At 44.6% G+C, this 21,293-nt stretch overlaps 1 protein-coding gene across 1 annotated transcript in view; it reads right to left on the minus strand.

The window, feature by feature from the left end:
- The window catches only part of sbf2.L (SET binding factor 2 L homeolog), a 176,514-nt gene that overhangs the window by 68,342 nt on the left and 86,879 nt on the right, over window positions 1–21,293 (minus strand). Inside the window, 6 exon segments of the mRNA NM_001091038.1 lie at window positions 572–700; window positions 2,129–2,242; window positions 2,631–2,708; window positions 3,355–3,468; window positions 4,101–4,209; window positions 5,298–5,430. Coding sequence (NP_001084507.1) covers window positions 572–700; window positions 2,129–2,242; window positions 2,631–2,708; window positions 3,355–3,468; window positions 4,101–4,209; window positions 5,298–5,430 — 677 coding nt within the window.

Genomic DNA, 21,293 nt, shown 5'->3' on the forward strand with positions numbered 1-21,293 from the left:
CTCTGATTCGGGCAGATCTAATTCAGATTCATTTGAGATGGGGCATGGAGTGTATATGCCGGCTGACAGCAGCGATGCCTACAGCTCTGTGTGCCCATAGCCTTAAACTCTCCCCCTTACAGATATAGGGGTGACAATTGGCCGCCCATATCACCCCTGGAGCCAGATAATCGGATCAGCCCTGAGTGTAGGTGGCCAAATCAGTCAAAGGTTAATTAGGTTAGTTAGGCAAGCAGATCTTTGTGTGTGTGGCCAGTTTAATACTCACCCTGTTGCCAAACAAGACCAGTCTGGGGATATAAAGGTGTTGTTTGATGTGAGGTGCAACTAACCAAAATAAATCTCTCTAGAAGGAACAGACGTGTTTATCAGCTCCTACTCTTGCTCTGTATGTTCTCGTTAGTGTTTATATCTGACATGTCCTTTGTACAGGGAATACTTGGCCAACGATGGAAACATTTGGCTGCGAGACTCACTTCCTAGCAACGGAATGTTTCCCCTTTCATTTACATGAACAGAACTGACAGCGGCATGAGCGATACAGTACGAGCCTTGCGGTACAATACGGTACCTCGTCGAAGAGATCACACGGTCGGTACGGAGGCCCCCTCTCCGACACGAAGCCAGCGAATGACATTCCGCTCAGGACTTTGGTCAGGAAATCGTTCTCGATCAGACCCCGCTGCCCCAAGAAGGCGGCCTACGGAGACAGATAGAAAGGCTCGGTACATTCATCATGGCATTACATGGACAGACACACAACGCATGCCAAGCTATGGCTGACAGTTTATTGTGGGAAGGATTCAGGGACTTGCATAGAGGGGCCATCTGCAAATATTCAGCTGCAATTTTCCGCTAGTAAAATAGGTGTATATATATATATATATATATATATATATATATATAAAATCCCCAAAAAAGTGAGGTGCACACTGGGAACTTTTGTTTAGTTTAAAAGTTCATTTTATTAAATATAAAAGTTCGGCAGATAAAAGCTACCGAAGTCAATGTTAGCCTATGGGGAAGGTCCCCATAGGCTTGGCTAACTTTTGAGATCTGACTAAGGAGATAAACCTCAGGAGCAAGTCTCAAGTCCCAACGGGAAACAGTCTTTGTGGTTTCCATGATCGCCCTACATGGAGGCTCTACGGCTGCAGCTAAATCAGCCAACCCAGGAGGCCGTATGTTTTTCGCGTCACTCAGGGAGAGCAGAGTATGTCCTAGTGTACGGAATGCATATTAGGACATCGTCAGGGGAAATCGTTGTCCTAAGCAAGAGGAATGCGACATGGCATGCTTTTTTACTCACCCATCCTCTGAGGCTATTGTCACACCTCGCTCCTCCCACGTCAGCCGTCAGCTCTTGTTCCTCCCTCGTCAGCCATGCGTCCAGGGTCCTCGTTCCTCACTCCTGCCTCCTCAGCCATCTGTCCTGGGTCCTAGCTTCTCCCTCCTCAGTCGTCAGCTCTTGCTTCTCACTCCTCAGGGTGCGCATATTCAGCCCTGCGCCCTGATTATAGTTACTTGTTCTTGCCATTTGTTTTAGCCAATAGGTGTTTTAGGGTTTTTTAATTGCAGCAGTCAAATTCCAGCTACAGCTGATGGCTGAGGAGGGAGAAGCTAGGACCCAGGACGGATGGCTGAGGAGTGAGGAGCGAGGACTCAGGTTGGATGGCTGAGGAGTGAGGACTCAGGTCGGATGGCTGAGGAGTGAGGAGCGAGGACTCAGGTCGGATGGCTGAGGAGGGAGGAGCAAGGACTCAGGTCAGATGGCTAAGGAGGGAGGAGTGAGGAGCAGGACCTGACAACTGAGAAGGGAGAAGCGAGGTGTGACATCTGCTTTGAGGAGGGGCGAGTGAAAAAGCAGGCGACGTTGCATTCCTCTAGCATAGGAGATCTCATAAAGGAGATGGATTTCCCCTGACGATATCCTAATATGCATTCCGTACTAGTGTATTAGCCAAGGTTACCAATATCCAATATGGCAGCTGCCACCTATATGAATAAATACAAATCGTGTGTCTCTATCTTATGGGACACAATATGCAACATGTGCAGAAATACCATTATCCCGAGGAGGCATGTTCTGGGCACACAATAAGGCGCATAGTTTGCTGCTGCCCATTACCTTGTGAAAGTGGATGATGGGTTCCGCATGGATCCTGATGAGCTGGAGGCAGGACCTGTATCCCTGGAATATCTGGGCAAACAACCTCAGAAAAACAGCTCGCACTTCTTTATCCTGCACAAAGAGATGGGGGTAAGGGACAGATTAAAGACAAATGCCCTGGGGAGGATATTTAATGTTTATACCCAAACCACAAGCCTTGTAGGTGATGCTTTCCCTTATATACAGATTTATTTCAAATATTGGCGCATAATTCTGGTATAAAGGGTAAGTGCCTGCGAATACATCAGTCAGGCAGTGACTACAAGGGCTACAATGAGATTTTATGCAGCGTAAAGCCCATCCATAAAACAAACACTATTTACAGAATGTACTGTGTATATATATATATATAAACACCACATTATTGGTGACCACCTGCAGGTCCCTGCAGATTATATTAGACGGAAAGGGAATATAAAGGGGCAGTTAATTAGGATAAGCTGAACAATTTGATACTCACCAGCAACTTTATGTGAGGTACAGGGGTGCGCAATGGAGCAAACGCATTGTCGGCAACTTCCAAGTCAGGGTGCAGCACCTGCAGGTGACACGAATTAACTTATTTCATATAGAAACATCGTTTTCATTTACTGTGTAAATGCAACGATCTAGTAATTATTTCTGATTGGCCACAGGTTGTCTGTTTTATGCTCTGATTGGCCACAGGTTGTCTGTTTTATGCTCTGATTGGCCACAGGTTGTCTGTTTTATGCTCTGATTGGCTACAGGTTGTCTGTTTTATGCTCTGATTGGCCACAGGTTGTCTGTTTTATGCTCTGATTGGCTACAGGTTGTCTGTTTTATGCTCTGATTGGCCACAGGTTGTCTGTTTTATGCTCTGATTGGCCACAGGTTGTCTGTTTTATGCTCTGATTGGCCACAGGTTGTCTGTTTTATGCTCTGATTGGCTACAGGTTGTCTGTTTTATGCTCTGATTGGCCACAGGTTGTCTGTTTTATGCTCTGATTGGCTACAGGTCGTCTGTTTTATGCTCTGATTGGCTACAGGTTGGCACAACCCTGTAACTGTAATATACAAATACCCAGATAACACCAAACATTGCCCCAACAAAACCCTGAAAGAAGCCCCTCCCCATTAAAAGAGGCCCCCCCACTTCAACGTTGGCTACAGTTTGGTATAGCCGTGTATATATCCAAGTAGCATCAATGACTTGAGGTACATACGAGAGAGAGAGCAGCTTGGGTCTGGTGGAGCAGAGGTTCTGGGATCGGGGACAGATGGATGCATTCAGGAATTTTAATGGTTCCGCCGTCCAAATCTGCAATAATGACGTCTAACTGCAAGAAAGAAAGGAGAGGAAGGCGATAAACCCATAAAACTGGGAGCAGCTCAACAGGGGCCCCCCAAAAATAAAACACAACTGAAGGACAAGAATGAAAGTAAGTAACATAAGGGGAGCTGCATCAGGAATGACGTGCGCCCTGGTCTTAAAGGGGTTGTTCACCTTTAAATTAACTGTTAGAGAGGGATATTCTGAGACAATTTGCAATTGGTTTTAATTTTTTTATTATTTGCGGTTTTTGAGTTATTTAGCTTTTTATTCAGCAGCTCTCCAGTTTGTAATTTCAGCCATCAGGGTTGCTAAGTCCGAAATTCCCCTAGCAACCATTCACTGACTTGAATAAGAGACTGGAATATGAATAGGAGAGGCCTGAATAGAAAGAGGAGTAATAAAAAGTAACAATAACAAGCACTGATTGCCATCCCGCCGATTTACATCGGATTGGAGACAAGCCTTAAAGGTGCTAATTTAAAGGGGCAGTGTAAACTTTGGAACAGGTCTTGTATCCCATAGCAACAAATAATGAAATTCACTTTCAGGCATCAGTCCAGTAAATGATAGCAGCTGTTTAAATCTTGTCATGTGACCATGCATCCCTCATATAAATAATAGTTTGTGTTTCCTTACCAGGTCGTGAATCTCCGAGCAGAAGACAGAATGGACCCCGATAATGAAGGGAGTGGGGGAGCTGAGCACCTCGAGCAGCTGGGCGGGTAGGATTGGAATGTACGGATAACTGGAACAAAGAGAAAACTGGGATTAGCTCTGCACGGCTGAAACAGCGCCCCTTGTGGCTATGGGAGGGGATGTTATTAAGTGGGCAGAATATGGGAATTTTCTGGTATTTTTAGTAGGGATGCACTGAATTCACTATTTTGGATTCAGCCGAATCCCTGAATCCTTCATGAAAGATACGGCTGAATACCGAACCAAATCCTAATTTGCACAGGGGACAAGAAGGGAAAAGGATGAAAAACATTTTTTCACTTTGTTTTGTGACAAAAAGTTACGTGATTTCCCTTCCCACCCCTAATTTGCATATGCAAATGAGGATTTGGTTCGGCCGAATCAGAATCCTGCTGAAAAAGGCCGAATCCTGAACAGATTCCTGGATCCCTAGTTTTTATTCCAGTAAAGGTGACAAACAGTAGCATTGGGTTACAGAAAGAGGAGGAGGAGGAATGCTCTGGGCACACCATAAACAATATACTTTTATATTATTCTATTTCTAGGGGACTGTCTGCGTGTGGATCCAACATGTGTCGGGACATGTGTCGGGGTGGGTTGGGGTCCCCCCCCGATTCCAAAAACAGGTTGTTGAGACCAGTTTCAGGAATTAAACATATTGCAAGGCGGGAAAAACACATTCCAGAAATGACTATTAATCTGCAGGGAATTGAGGAAAATACTTTCTGAGCATGAGGAGAACTCAACAGATTCAGAGAGAAACAAAAAAAAAAGTAATTCGGTGGATGGGGTAAAAGGCGAGACCGGTAGAGTGAATACAGACCGGTGGAGTCATAGGGATCCGGGGCACGAAGCCAGAAGAAAGAGGGACCCCTATCAAAGGAAGGGTAACTACACTAGACTGCAGGGGGTCCCATGAGCCCTTATTAGCAATTGGAATATATATTGGTATAACAGGTCACCTCTGGATATTTTGGGGACCCTACAATTTAATTAGCTGTGGGGCCCAGTAACATCTATTTAAGCCGGAGGGACGTTTCCCAGCATCTTGTGCCATTAGTCTAACACTCCACAGAGCAACGAGGAGCATCAAAAGAATCCGAGCGGCGGCCATTGTGTTTTCGGGGGTACACTCACCTGTATTTCAGGGGGTAGATGAGCGCCTCCAGGGCCCGGCAGGCATCGCCGAGACGCTGGAAACTGGACGAGTGGAACAGAACTTTATTTTCAGTCAGCACGGCACAAAAGAGACTCAGAACATTTTGGATGCCTGGAACGGAGAGAGAAATACGTTAATGAAACGAAGACTTTATAAAATACCGGTTAAAAGGAAAAAATTATATATATTGCTCGGGACCTGGGGTTTTCCTGATAATGGATCTTTCTGTAATTTGGATCTTCACACCTTAAGTCTACTAGAAAATTATGGACACATGAAATAAACCCAATAGGCTGGTTTTGCTTCCAATAAGGATTAATTATATCTTAAATGGGATCAAGTACAAGCGACTGTTTTATTATTACAGGTTTGGGACCTGTTATCCAGAATGCTCGGGGCCTGGGGTTTTCCGTTTAATGGATCTTTCTGTAATTTGGATCTTCATACCTTAAGTCTACTAGAAAATCATATAAACATTAAATAAACCCAATAGGCTGGTTTTGCTTCCAATAAGGATTAATTATATCTTAAATGGGATCAAGTACAAACTACTGTTTTATTATTACACAGAAAAAAGAAATCAGTTTTAAAAGATTGGATTATTTGATTATAATGGAGTCTATATATATATATATACATACAGTATATATATATATACTGTATATATATATATATATATATACACACACAGGAGAGAGAGAGAGAGAGAGAGAGAGAGAGAGAGAGAGAGAGAGAGAGAGAGAGAGAGAGAGAGAGAGAGAGAGAGAGAGAGAGAGAGAGAGAGAGAGAGAGAGAGAGAGAGAGAGAGAGAGTGTGTATATATATATATATATATATATATATATATATATATATATATATATATATATATATATATATATAAAAGTCCAGTGAAATATGTGAGAGGCCCTTTGGGCCAGTTTAATGGGCTATAATGAGAACCAATGTTTTATTGCTCTGCATGTAGAATAAAGAGATAAGCCCCAGCGCAGCAGCTCTCGTCTCTCCTCATACCAGCGCAGGGGTTACAGGAGGCCCTGGGTATTATCTGGGTGATTATTATCAGAAGAAGGTGGCACGGAGGAAGAATTGCTAGAGCGCAATAAGTGTGCATTCATGTAGACAGGTAAGTCACCTGGCGTGGCCCTTATCTGCGCTCCAGTGAGCCGAGTTCAGACTGGCCAACCCATAGCCAGCAACTGTCAAAAGTAAACTTATCCCCTGCAGCTCATTATACAAAGGGTTTTATTTATTTGTCTTACTACCTGCTCCTCCACAAATACTGACTTAGCAGAACTAGGAAGTAGCACTGGAAGCCAAACTGGTTTTGATTTTAGTCTTTAATGCAAAAAACATACAAATATACAGAGAAGGAATGTTCTGGGCACACAATAAGCTATACCCTCATACTGTACTGTCTAAGGGAATCAATATGGCACCTCCTCCCATATGTATAAATACAAATATACAGAGAAGGAATGTTCTGGGCACACAATAAGCTATACCCTCATACTGTACTGTCTAAGGGAATCAATATGGCACCTCCTCCTCCCATATGTATAAATACAAATATACAGAGAAGGAATGTTCTGGGCACACAATAAACTATACCCTCATACTGTACTGTCTAAGGGAATCAATATGGCACCTCCTCCTCCCATATGTATAAATACAAATATACAGAGAAGGAATGTTCTGGGCACACAATAAGCTATACCCTCATACTGTACTGTCTAAGGGAATCAATATGGTACCTCCTCCTCCCATATGTATAAATACAAATATACAGAGAAGGAATGTTCTGGGCACACAATAAGCTATACCCTCATACTGTACTGTCTAAGGGAATCAATATGGCACCTCCTCCTCCCATATGTATAAATACAAATATACAGAGAAGGAATGTTCTGGGCACACAATAAGCTATACCCTCATACTGTACTGTCTAAGGGAATCAATATGGCACCTCCCTCCTCCCATATGTATAAATACAAATATACAGAGAAGGAATGTTCTGGGCACACAATAAGCTATACCCTCATACTGTACTGTCTAAGGGAATCAATATGGTACCTCCTCCCATATGTATAAATACAAATATACAGAGAAGGAATGTTCTGGGCACACAATAAGCTATACCCCTATATGGTACTAAAACAACATTGCATCTTTCACCTAGAGTATTTGTATAAGTTACTTCCAGCTTTATGGCGGAAAAATGCTGACTTGACATTGGAGTCGAGTTTCCCTTTAAATAACTATTTTGATTACCCGGTGAAATATTTAAGCTGGACAAGTTAGAGATTTTCTGTAGGAACAGATAACACGTCCTCAGCAGAACAATGAGTTCTGTTTTTGATCGGCGAGGAATTGTATATATAATCATTCCCTAAAAATAGCTTCCCTTATCACTTCCATCAACAGAGTTATAATACGAAACATTTCTAACAACCTCTCAGAGAAGTCAATGGGAAAGCGAGAAACGTGTTACATTCTACACACAGATTATAGAGCTCAGAATATTATTGGTACTGCCCAATAACACAGAAAGTTTCCGGGCAACATGTAGGAATATTGCAAAATCTTCATTACTTTTTTCAATATATTGTTTTTGAGGACAAAGTGTTTCTAACCCACAGAACAGAGACATGAAATCATGTACTTACTATAGATCAGATGATACATTGAGGTTATCAATTCAATTGGATCCTCTCAAACATTCACAGGGACTCAAAAACATTGAAGTGGTGATAGGACAGGATGGGAGGCAGGAGGCCAGGTTGGGAGGTAGTAAGACAGGTTGGGAGGAGAGAGGAAAGGTTGGGAGGCAAGAGGACAGGTGGGGAGGCGAGAGGAAAGGTTGGGAGGCGAGAGGACAGGTGGGGAGGCGAGAGGACAGGTGGGGAGGCGAGAGGACAGGTGGGGAGGCGAGAGGAAAGGTTGGGAGGCGAGAGGACAGGTTAGGCGGCAAGAGGACAGGTGGGGAGGCAAGAGGACTGGTGGGGAGGCAAGGGGACAGGTTGGGAGACTAGAGGACAGGTTGGGAGACTAGAGGACAGGTGGGGAGGCAAGAGGAAAGGTTGGGAGGCGAAAGGACAGGTTGGGAGGCGAGAGGACAGGTTGGGAGGCGAGAGGAAAGGTTGGGAGGCGAAAGGACAGGTTGGGAGGCAAGAGGACAGGTGGGGAGGCGAGAGGACAGGTGGGGAGGCGAGAGGACAGGTGGGGAGGCGAGAGGAAAGGTTGGGAGGCGAGAGGACAGGTTAGGCGGCAAGAGGACAGGTGGGGAGGCAAGAGGACTGGTGGGGAGGCAAGAGGACTGGTGGGGAGGCAAGGGGACAGGTTGGGAGACTAGAGGACAGGTTGGGAGACTAGAGGACAGGTGGGGAGGCGAGAGGAAAGGTTGGGAGGCGAGAGGACAGGTTGGGAGGCGAGAGGACAGGTGGGGAGGCGAGAGGACAGGTGGGGAGGCGAGAGGACAGGTGGGGAGGCGAGAGGACAGGTTGGGAGGCAAGAGGACAGGTTGGGAGGCGAGAGGACAGGTTGGGAGGCGAGAGGACAGGTGGGGAGGCGAGAGGACAGGTGGGGAGGCGAGAGGACAGGTGGGGAGGCGAGAGGACAGGTTGGGAGGCAAGAGGACAGGTGGACAGGTGGGGAGGCGAGAGGACAGGTTAGGAGGCAAGAGGACAGGTGGGGAGGCGAGAGGACAGGTGGGGAGGCAAGGGGACAGGTGGGGAGGCAAGAGGACAGGTGGGGAGGCAAGAGGACAGGTGGGGAGGCAAGAAGACAGGTTGGGAGGCAAGAAGACAGGTTGGGAGGCAAGAGGACAGGTTGGGAGGGAAACTGTGGAGGCAGAAGGATAAATTGGATCCAGAAGGACAAAGTGGTGGAAGAAAGACAACAGTGAGACAGAAGAATATGAGGGAGACAGCAGGACAAAATTCAGAATGCTAATTAAGATGTAGACTGTTGTGTCAGGTGGAGACAGCAGAACAAGATGGATAAAGAAGGGCAAAATAAAAATAGTAGGAAATAGATACTGACAGTAGGACAAGACAGAGACAGTAATACAAGAAAGACAGACAGTAGGATACGATTAATACAGAAGGACATGTTGAACACAATCGGATCAAAAAGTGGCAGTAGGACAAGGCGGTGGCAGAAGTACCATTGTCTTTGTAGTTCAATGACAGCTGAAGGACCAGACGTTGGAAAACCCTACTTAATATAAACGAGATTGGTGATAAGGATCCCTCCCTGAGGCCAGATCAGTAAACAGGGGCAGACAAACAGCTTGTTTTTCTGAGAAAAGAGCAGATGCACCACAGCAGCCATGAATGTTGACAGCAGACTGGTTTCCACTGACAGAAAACATCCTGTTGAATATCAGGCAGGAGCCCGGGAATTTTTGATTTGTTTCCTGAAATTTTTTTTTTTCAATAACAGAAGAAAAACATGGACCTCCAAGAGTGAAAAACATCCGTGTGATAAAAAGACACTAATCTAACATCTTCCTATTGTTTGTGAGGACAACGTGAAAGAGACACCCATGCTGATATGTCTATATCTATCTGAGCCGGGGACCCTCTACTGGTAATGGGAGGTTCATAGAGTACTTCCCTAGATCTGAGTCTTGAACTCTCTACTGGACATGAGAGATTCACATAGTACTGTCCTAGATCTGAGTCTTGAACTCTCTACTGGTCATGGGAAGTTCACATACTACTGCCTTAGATCTCAGGCTGGAACCCTCTATTGGTCATGGAAGGTTCACAGAGTACTGCCCTAAAGCGGAGTCTTAAACCCTCTACTGATCATGGGGGGTTCACAGAGTACTGCCCTAGTTCGGAGGCTGGAACCCTCTACTGGCCACGGGAGGTTCATAGAGTACTGCCCTAGATCTGAGGCTGGAACCCTCTACTGGTCATGGGAGGTTCACATAGTACTGCCCTAGATCTGAGACTTGAACTCTCTACTGGTCATGGGAAGTTCACATACTACTGCCCTCGATCTGAGGCTGGAACCCTCTACTGGTCATGAGAGGTTCAAATAGTACTGACCTAGATCTGAGTCTTCAACTCTCTACTGTTCATGGGAAGTTCCCATACTACTGCCCTAGATATCAGGCTGGAACCTTCTACTGGTCATGGGAAGTTCACAGAGTACTGCCCTAAAGCTGAGTCTTAAACCCTCTACGGATCATGGGAGGTTCACATAGTACTGCCCAAGATCTAAGGGTGAAAACCCCTCTACTGGTCATGGGATGTTCACATAGTACTGTCCTAGATCTGAGTCTGGCATTCTCTATTGGTCATGGGAGGTTCACATAGTACTGCCCTAGATCTGAGTCTGGTACCCTCTACTGGTCATGGTAGGTTCACATAGTACTGTCCTAGATCTGAGTCTGGCATTCTCTATTGGTCATGGGAGGTTCACATAGTACTGCCCTAGATCTGAGTCTGGTACCCTCTACTGGTCATGGTAGGTTCACATAGTACTGCCCAAGATCTAAGGCTGGAACCCTCTACTGGTCATGGGAGAGTCTTAAAACAATTTCTACAGCCAAGAACATTGCAAAATATACAATGTGTAAGAGAGGAAGTTCAAAAGATAGCTAGCAGAAGAAAAATAATGAGAGGGAAAGAAAATAGGAGACCAAAGAAGAGAAGGGAGAAGAAAAGGGAAAAAAAGAAGGAATGAAGAGAATAACAGTAAAGAATTTGAAGAAGGCGTGAGAATGGGGACTTGCAATATAAAGGGGACAGTTAGGAAGAGAAAGAGCAGGAACTTACACTACTAAATAGAATGAGGAGAATTGGAGCTTAAAGACATCAGGAAAAAACGGCCAATGGGGGAAAAAAAAAAGGAGAGGAGAGCAACGACAGCTATAAAAGAAAACTCGTAGTAGTAATGGGGCCCATGTTAGGCCATTTCTGGGATCCAGAGAAGCATTCAAGGGGTTGCTATTTCATTCTACACGTCCAGAATTCTGTCTCTGCCTCCGCTTTACCTTTCACATAATGTATCCCATTCTCAATGCCAGTACATCCACTAATGCTAAAATCTGGGACCGAGAACTCGTAGCCAAAACCCAAAAATTGTGAATATTGCGCCTTTTCATAAGGAGGAATGTGCTAAACTCTTGAACTATGTACATTGTGCATTGTGCGCTCGGCTGTCTCCGAGGGGAAGAGAAATGCTGCCAAGGACCAAAGCTTCAGGCCGAGCTGAGACGACATAAATAATAAGCTGAAAAGGTCAGATATTAACCATAATAATAAAAGCATCAGTCCTCCAGAACTTTGATTTATAAGCGGGAGTTGCGTACAGGGGATCTGGATATTCCCCCCAAGTGTCACGGATAAGGATTTAGACCATATGGTTTATGAAGGTTTTCTAAGAGTCAATAAATAATAGCAAGGACTTATGGGCAATAAAGAGGGGTAGGGTAAAATAGTTAATGCCCTACACCCGATACTTTAGGTTTGGAAGTCCATTTTCCGTTGATAATGGCGCCTGAAACTGTCGTGCAATGGAATAAAAATATCATGAGCTGGTCCACGATGATCATGTGATAGGAGAGCAGAAAGTGAGCCTGACCATAGAGGTAGATCTACAAAAGGGATATGGCAAAGATGAGAATATGAAATTCGGATACCAAGTACTCGGGTAGATAATGGATGAAATTAAAAAGAACCACATTCTAATTAGAACATTCTTGGCCCTGGGCGATTGGAGAGCAGAAAGTGAGCCTGCCCATAGAGGTAGACAGGATCTACGAAAGGGATATGGCAAGGGTCAGACTATGAAATTCTGATCCCAAGTACTTGGGTAGATAATGGATGAAGTTAAAAAGAACCACATTCTAATTAGAACGTTCTTGGCCCTTTTGTCCAGAATGAGGATGTGATTAGAGAGCAGAAAGTGAGCCTGCCCATAGAGGTAGACAGGATCTACAAAATGGATATGGAAAGATGAGACTCCAAAGTATTGTTACCAAGTACTTGGGTCGCTAAAGGATGAAATTAAAAAGAACAGACCACATTCTAATTACAACGTTCTTGGCCCTTTTGTCCAGAATGAGGATAAGTGAGCCTGCCCAAAGAGGTAGACAGGATCTACAAAACGGATATTGGAGAGCAGAAAGTGAGCCTGCCCAAAGAGGTAGACAGGATCTACAAAAGGGATATGGCAAAGATGAGACTCCGAGGTATTGTTACCAAGTACTTGGGTCGCTAAAGGATGAAATTAAAAAGAACAGACCACATTCTAATTACAACGTTCTTGGCCCTTTTGTCCAGAATGAGGATGTGATTGGAGAGCAGAAAGTGAGCCTGCCCATAGAGGTAGACGTTATGACAGTCCTGATGAGATCAGACTCTGAAATACTGAAACCTAATACTAAAGGATGAGATTAAAAAAAGGCCACGATTAAATTAGAACTTTCTTGGAACGTCTGTCCGCAATGTGACAGGAGAACTAAAAAAAGTGAGCCTGCCCATGTAGGTAGACAGGATCAAAATCTTCTCCTGAGGGTTAAGGAATAGCAGGAGAAGATGATGTTATTCTTTGGCCACTCCCATGATCCTGAGAGCAGGTAAGGTCTCTTTATGTAGGGTGTATGGCAATCGCATGGGTCCGGGTAATATAAATGAAAAGGGATTTTTTTTCTGGACCATTTTCTCACCCGCTGAGCTGACTCTCTGAATCGCCCGTGTGCCTTTAGGAAGCAGCAACGAGCAGCCCAGCAAACGTTTCCAATAAGGGATTAAAGTGATTGAGAGAGAGAAGAATATTCTGGTATGGCCCAAACCCAAAATAGAATGTGTCCAGCGGATCATTAATGACTCTGTAGGAATATATTATATATACACCGGCCACTTCCTCTAATTACTGTAAACAAAAGCTTCATTATTAACTAATAATGGGCATGGCGGAGTCATATGAGAACTATTAAACACTCCTCACGTGGGAACATCTTGGCACATTCCTGGCCCTGCCACGTCTCCCATGTCCCACTGCCCCCTGCTCAAATATTATATCTATGGGATCTGACTGATCTGTGTTTCCACAAGTTAATTGCACTGCATACGCCTGATCCTTATGTTTGTGCACAATAAGGGAATCAATATGGCACCTCCCTCCTCCCATATGTATAAATATAAATATACAGAGAAGGAATGTTCTGGGCACACAATAAGCTATACCCTCATACTGTACTGTCTAAGGGAATCAATATGGCACCTCCTCCTCCCATATGTATAAATACAAATATACAGAGAAGGAATGTTCTGGGCACACAATAAGCTATACCCTCATACTGTACTGTCTAAGGGAATCAATATGGCACCTCCTCCTCCCATATGTATAAATACAAATATACAGAGAAGGAATGTTCTGGGCACACAATAAGCTATACCCTCATACTGTACTGTCTAAGGGAATCAATATGGCACCTCCTCCTCCCATATGTATAAATACAAATATACAGAGAAGGAATGTTCTGGGCACACAATAAGCTATACCCTCATACTGTACTGTCTAAGGGAATCAATATGGCACCTCCTCCTCCCATATGTATAAATACAAATATACAGAGAAGGAATGTTCTGGGCACACAATAAGCTATACCCTCATACTGTACGGTCTAAGGGAATCAATATGGCACCTCCTCCTCCCATATGTATAAATACAAATATACAGAGAAGGAATGTTCTGGGCACACAATAAGCTATACCCTCATACTGTACTGTCTAAGGGAATCAATATGGCACCTCCTCCTCCCATATGTATAAATACAAATATACAGAGAAGGAATGTTCTGGGCACACAATAAGCTATACCCTCATACTGTACTGTCTAAGGGAATCAATATGGCACCTCCTTCTCCCATATGTATAAATACAAATATACAGAGAAGGAATGTTCTGGGCACACAATAAGCTGTACCCTCATACTGTACTGTCTAAGGGAATCAATATGGCACCTCCTCCTCCCATATGTATAAATACAAATATACAGAGAAGGAATGTTCTGGGCACACAATAAGCTATACCCTCATACTGTACTGTCTAAGGGAATCAATATGGCACCTCCTCCTCCCATATGTATAAATACAAATATACAGAGAAGGAATGTTCTGGGCACACAATAAGCTATACCCTCATACTGTACTGTCTAAGGGAATCAATATGGCACCTCCTCCTCCCATATGTATAAATACAAATATACAGAGAAGGAATGTTCTGGGCACACAATAAGCTATACCCTCATACTGTACTGTCTAAGGGAATCAATATGGCACCTCCTCCTCCCATATGTATAAATACAAATATACAGAGAAGGAATGTTCTGGGCACACAATAAGCTATACCCTCATACTGTACTGTCTAAGGGAATCAATATGGCACCTCCTCCTCCCATATGTATAAATACAAATATACAGAGAAGGAATGTTCTGGGCACACAATAAGCTATACCCTCATACTGTACTGTCTAAGGGAATCAATATGGCACCTCCTTCTCCCATATGTATAAATACAAATATACAGAGAAGGAATGTTCTGGGCACACAATAAGCTGTACCCTCATACTGTACTGTCTAAGGGAATCAATATGGCACCTCCTCCTCCCATATGTATAAATACAAATATACAGAGAAGGAATGTTCTGGGCACACAATAAGCTATACCCTCATACTGTACTGTCTAAGGGAATCAATATGGCACCTCCTCCTCCCATATGTATAAATACAAATATACAGAGAAGGAATGTTCTGGGCACACAATAAGCTATACCCTCATACTGTACTGTCTAAGGGAATCAATATGGCACCTCCTCCTCCCATATGTATAAATACAAATATACAGAGAAGGAATGTTCTGGGCACACAATAAGCTATACCCTCATACTGTACTGTCTAAGGGAATCAATATGGCACCTCCTCCTCCCATATGTATAAATACAAATATACAGAGAAGGAATGTTCTGGGCACACAATAAGCTATACCCTCATACTGTACTGTCTAAGGGAATCAATATGACGGCTTTTGGGATCCTTCCAGGTTAAGTACCATATAACCAAGGTCTATGAGCCACGGAGAAATACAACTGGGTTAATTTTATTGCAGCTGATAAGCAGAAGCCAATAGTAATACTGTCTGTGCATTAAGCCATTTTTAAGGAACCAGGGACAATTGCTCTGTGTCACAAATGGCTTAGTACATTTCCATTAGTAATATATAGTGTTTTGTGCTGATTATACTTCTTGCCTAATGTTTCCAACTTCCTGGATCTGTCGAGTCGCTGTTTTAGAATGAGAAGGTAGTAAAAAAAAATTAAAAAGTCTGCAGATAAGCCCTCTGTATTAAGAATCCTCATCTTAAAGTCTAGCATAGGCTGAGGATTTGAGAAAGGAGGGGGTTGTTTATTCAGAGCTCATGTTTCCAGTATGGGAATCAATATATCGAGACTTTCTTATGGGCGCAGGAACCACAGAATTACAGAAATTTGCTTAATTTGGGCTGCGAGGATAAGTGTGTAATAAGGTAACAAGGATATCAGATCGTACCCGGCCTTTACTAGACAGAAAATAAGTTCCAGATTTTCCAGAGCAAAGGATTCTGGGCCGGCAGTAACATTTGGTTAGAATGATACGCTGCGCTACTGTCACGGTCTGCTTCCTCCATATTGTTCTGGGGGGTCCGGTCAGGAATCGCTCCCCCATTGTTCCTTATAATTCACAGCTCGGAGCATGGAACATGCACTTCTATTAGTCCTACTCCCCATTCACGAGGAGGGGATTCCCTTCCCTTAAAGTGATACCGATGCCTATGCTTGTGTGGATAATTTGGTTTTTAAAGGGGAAATTAAACCTTATTTTTACAATTTACTGTCCAGCCAACAGGCCTCTGAAATGCCATATCTTACATTAAGGACTGCACCTGTGCTACATACCTTCTTCTGGGGTGTCAGAGAGTGTACCCCAAGTTAGCACACACTAGTCTTTGACTAGGAAAATAAGGAGGCAGGGTTGGTGGAACCTAGAAAATAAAGGAGGGATCTACCCTAAGTGGCTGCTGGTGGTGGGAAGCAGCACAGTAGAGAAGTCCTCATCATGGAATTTAAAGAGGGGGTTCACCTTTAAGTAGAGATGCACCGAATCCACTATTTGGGATTCGGCCAAATCCTTCACGAACATTTCGACCAAATATCCAACTGAATTCTAATTTGCATATGCAAATTAGGGACAGGAAAGGAAAAAGTGGAAACCGTTTTTTTTACTTCCTTGTTTTTTTGACGAAAAGTCGTGTGATTTCCCTTCCTGCCCCTGATTTGAATATGCAAATTAGGATTGGGATGCAGTTCAGTCGGGCACAGTCCTGCAGAATCCGGGTCGAATCCGGAATTGAATCCTGGATGAGGAGCCTCCCTACCTTTAAGTTGACTTTTAGTATGTTATAGAACTCTAAGAAACTTTTCAGTTGGTCTTCATTGTTTATTTTTAGCGATGAGCAAAAGTTTTTGCCTTGAAAATGAGCCCCTGGACTCTAATGGGTGAAAAACATTGTCAGAGTCAAAAAATTTGTTGCTCAATTTATCGCGTCAAAAACATTTTTGTCGCCCATAGACCAATTGATTTCGGTGAATTTTTTTGCCGTTTTGCAAATATTCGCCAAAGCGAAATGGGTCAGATTGGCCCATCATTAAAAACAAATGCTCTGTAAGGCTACAAATGTATTGTTTTATTTTTTTTACTCAGGCCTCTCCTAATCCAGTTTCTAATGCATGGTTGCTAGGATCATTAGGACCCTAGTAACCTGACGGCTAAAACTGCAAACTGGAGAGCTGCAATGAAAACCAATTGCAAAATGTCTTGGAATATCCCTCTCTATGTAATACTAACAGTGAACGCAAAGGTGAACAATCCCTTTAATTTAGGTCTTTAATTCTAGACAGGAGAGCTTACAATTCTCCATGCAGACTGTGCTTTCTGTTCTGTAGGGCGTCAAAGGGCGGGACTTCCTGTGTTGCTCAGCTCTGACTGGCAGGTGTCTCCTCCTACCTGTGTAACCCATAGATAGTCCCACCAGGACACACTACAGAGCAGAAAGCACATTCCGCATTCAGAAAACAAGGGCAAACAAAGTGCACAAGGAAGAAGTGTTTTTATTTCAGGCTCCTGATTATTGTGAGCCCAGAGCATTCCTGTGACGGCTGATGTATTATTCTCCATAGAGCAGCCCCTATAAGATCAAAAAGGGGGTGATCTATTTACCATGAATGGGGGAGAAGTATTTTGACAAGTGCAGGGGTGTTCGGTTCGGTATTCGGCCGAATCTTTCGCAAAGGATTCGGCTGAATCCAAAATAGTGGGTTCGGTGCATCCCTTGTTCCTCCACTACTCCGTGCGGTTGCTTTCTACACTTACAGGCCAGCGCCGAAATCTGCTGCATCACCCGAGTTCCATTCCGTTTGCTCATCGGCCAGTCAGCTTCACGTGTCCAAGGAATGCAAGAAAAACAGATTTGGATGAGATTTCTCCCAGCAGGAAAACAAAGAGAGTCGGCTGCGAGCGGAGCCATAAAACTGCCGTGTGAGATGCCATATAGCAGCTGGGAGATTGCTGGTGTGATAGATATGAGATAGCGAGGGGCTTACACTCTACTCAACACTAACCAGGCTTCTTGGGAGTCTTGTAGGACTGATTAGACATGTAAGTCCCCCCAAATGTGACCCCAACACTAACCAGGCTTCTTGGGAGTCTTGTAGGACTGATTAGACATGTAAGTCCCCCCAAATGTGACCCCAACACTAACCAGGCTTCTGGGGAGACTTGTAGGACTGATTAGACATGTACAGTCCCCCCCAAATGTGACCCCAACACTAACCAGGCTTCTGGGGAGTCTTGTACGACTGATTAGACATGTATGTCCCCCCAAATGTGACCCCAACACTAACCAGGCTTCTGGGGAGTCTTGTAGGACTCATAAGACGTACGCCCCCCCAAATGTGACCCCAACACTAACCAGGCTTCTTTGGAGTCTTGTAGGACTGATTAGACATTTACGTCCCCCCAAATGTGACCCCAACACTAACCAGGCTTCTGGGGAGTCTTGTAGGACTGATTAGACATGTACGTCCTCCCAAATGTGACCCCAACACTAACCAGGCTTCTGTTGAGTCTTGTAGGACTGATTAGACATGCATGCCTCCCCAAATGTGACCCCAAAATTTTATCCAGGATTCGGCTTTTTTCATCAGGATTCGGATTTGGCTGAATCCTTGTACCTGGCTGAACCAAATCCTAATTTACATATGCAAATTAGGGGTGGGATTAAAATTATCTGACCTTTAAACACAAATGAAGTTTAAAAAATTTTTCCCTCCCATAATTTGCATATGTAAATTAGGATTCAGTTTGGTATTTGGCCATAGGATTTATGAAGGATTCTGCCAAATCCCAACCAGTGGTTTCAGAGCATCGCTACCTGTTTTACCAATATATGTTGAAATAAGTAATTAATGCATCAAATCCAGGATTCGGTTCGAGATTTGGCCTTTTTCAGCAGGATTCGGAATCGGCTGAACCAGATACAAATCCTAATTGCATATGTAAATTGGGGAGCGCCGGATTTCAATGTGCGGCGCCCCTAGGCCGCGCGGTCCGACCAGGCGGCCGCGCGGTCCTAGCGCCCACCTCACCTCCCCTTCCCAGCGCGCCGGCGTTTTTTCGCCGGCGCAGCTGCTGTAATTGAATGGGGACGCACGCGTCCCCATAGTGCGGCTGGGCGGCATGCCGCCCCTATTTTTTTGCCGCCCTAGGCCCGGGCCTATGCGGCCTTGCCGCAAATCCGGGCCTGATTGGGGATAGGAAGGGAAATCACGTGACTTTTTGCCACAAAACAAGGAAGTAAAAACATGTTTTGCCCTTTTTCCTTTCCCACCCTTGCATATGCAAATTAAGATTCGGTATTCGGCCGAATCTTTCATGAAGGATTCTGGAATTCGGCCGAATCTCAAATGGATTCGGTGCATTCCTAGTTGAAATTGCTGATTAATTATGGCCTCATTGGGTCCCCTATATCTCCTGCAGTCACAGGGTCTGCTGCCTCTGTAGTTACGCCCCTGATTAGTCTGAAATCGCTAGATCTACGCTGGCCGCGACGCAAGGCTTTCCCGTAAAAGCAAACCCAATAAGCAGAACATTGGGCCAAAATATTTCCTGATCCTTTACACAATCAGGGAACCGATTTGCCGAAATTCCGCAGTGAAGTCTTCATTTTTTTGTTTGCAGGGATTTATTCAGTCCCCGCGGTCCAGTAAAGTTCTGGAAGCACCGGAGCGAGGTTCCGCCAGCACATTACTTCTCCGTGGAACAATCTGAACACATAAGGATCTGAATAAAGTCTCATTGAGCAACAGACCAGAGCATGCCTTGAGTTATAGGGTCCACATACTCTAATGCAGGGGTCCCCAAACACCGGGTCACGGACAATCCTGCACTCGGCCACCGAGCCTAGCCCGCAACTAACGCCAGCTCGCCAAATTGGACGCGCAGTTCCGCTGACAACCTCAGACCCCTTCCCTAAATCCCAGACTCCCCCCCAACCACCTTCCGACCCCTCCCGACCCTTGCAAAAAAAATCTCCATCAACACCGGTCCCTGGGCCAAGAAAGGTTGGGGACCACTGCTGTAATGTCTTCCCTTAAAGGGGTAGCTCATCTTTAAGTTAACTTTTAGTATGTTACAGAATGTAATATTCCTAGCAACTTTTCAATCGGCCTTCATTTTTTATTTCTTATAGTATATGTACAATTTCCTTCTTTTCTGACTCCTTCCGACTTTCAAACGGAGGTCGCTGACCCCATCTAAAAAAACGAATGCTCTTTAAGGCCACACATTTATTGTTACTGCTACTTTTTATTCCTCATCTTTCTATTCAGGCCTCTCCTATTCATATTCCAGTCTCTTGTTCATATCAATGCATGGTTGCTAGAGGAATTGGGACCCTAGCAACCATTCCGAACTGGAGAACTAGAGTCCTGCGCGGGTCCATTTTTTGGAACCTGTACCCAACCCATACCCGCAACCTGCAATCCGCAACCCGGACCCGCAACCTTACCCGCTTGGACCCTCTACCCGACCTGACCCGCAAGTACCTAATCCGCAACCCTGACCTGCAACCCGCTGACCATCAATAATCAAGAAGTGCTGTCATTGTAAGCCGGAAGTGACATCATAGGAAGTAGACGTGATCAGAAAAAAGTAGTAAAAATCACTATTGAGAAGACCTGCGGCCTGACCCACGACCCGCGTCTATACCCGCACCCGGACCTTCTACCTGCAACCCGCGGGGAACTGTAGGTATTTGTGGGTAACCGACCCGCTGCAAGACTCTATGGAGAGCTGCTGAATAAAAAGCTAAATAATAAAAAAATGAAAACCAATTGCAAATCGTCTCCGAATATCCCTCTCTACATCCTACTAACAGTTCATTTAAAGGGGAAGAATCCCTTTAAATGTATTTTAAAACCTAGGTCCCCCTCTCCAACCTCAGCACCCAGACTCCCCAAAACAGCCCCCCGCGACCCGGTAACTGATATTGAACGGCAAAGCTGCGCAGTGAGGTTATCCAGCTCCATCAACAGGCGCACGTGAAGTTGCTGCTCCTGGATTCCAGTGCACAGGCTCCTGCTGCTTCACCGACGCTCTGGCTATTTCGGGATAAGGAGATGACGGCGAGCAGCCCACGTGGTGGAGCGGGAATTGTGAGACGGATCAGCAGACGACTAATGCAAAGTAATTAAATCCATAAGGAGAGACACGGGGGCGGCTACTGGACATTGGGCTCCTGAGATATTCTGACCCTTTGTTTTTATTGGAAATCAGTTTTGCTTCCAGAAATAGCACTTTAGGCAGAAGGGGGCACATGCCTGGCCCAGCAGGAACCGCCCAAACTAAAAAATATTTGTAT

This window comes from Xenopus laevis, chromosome 4L, assembly GCF_017654675.1.
Source record: "Xenopus laevis strain J_2021 chromosome 4L, Xenopus_laevis_v10.1, whole genome shotgun sequence".
NCBI lineage: Eukaryota > Metazoa > Chordata > Amphibia > Anura > Pipidae > Xenopus > Xenopus laevis.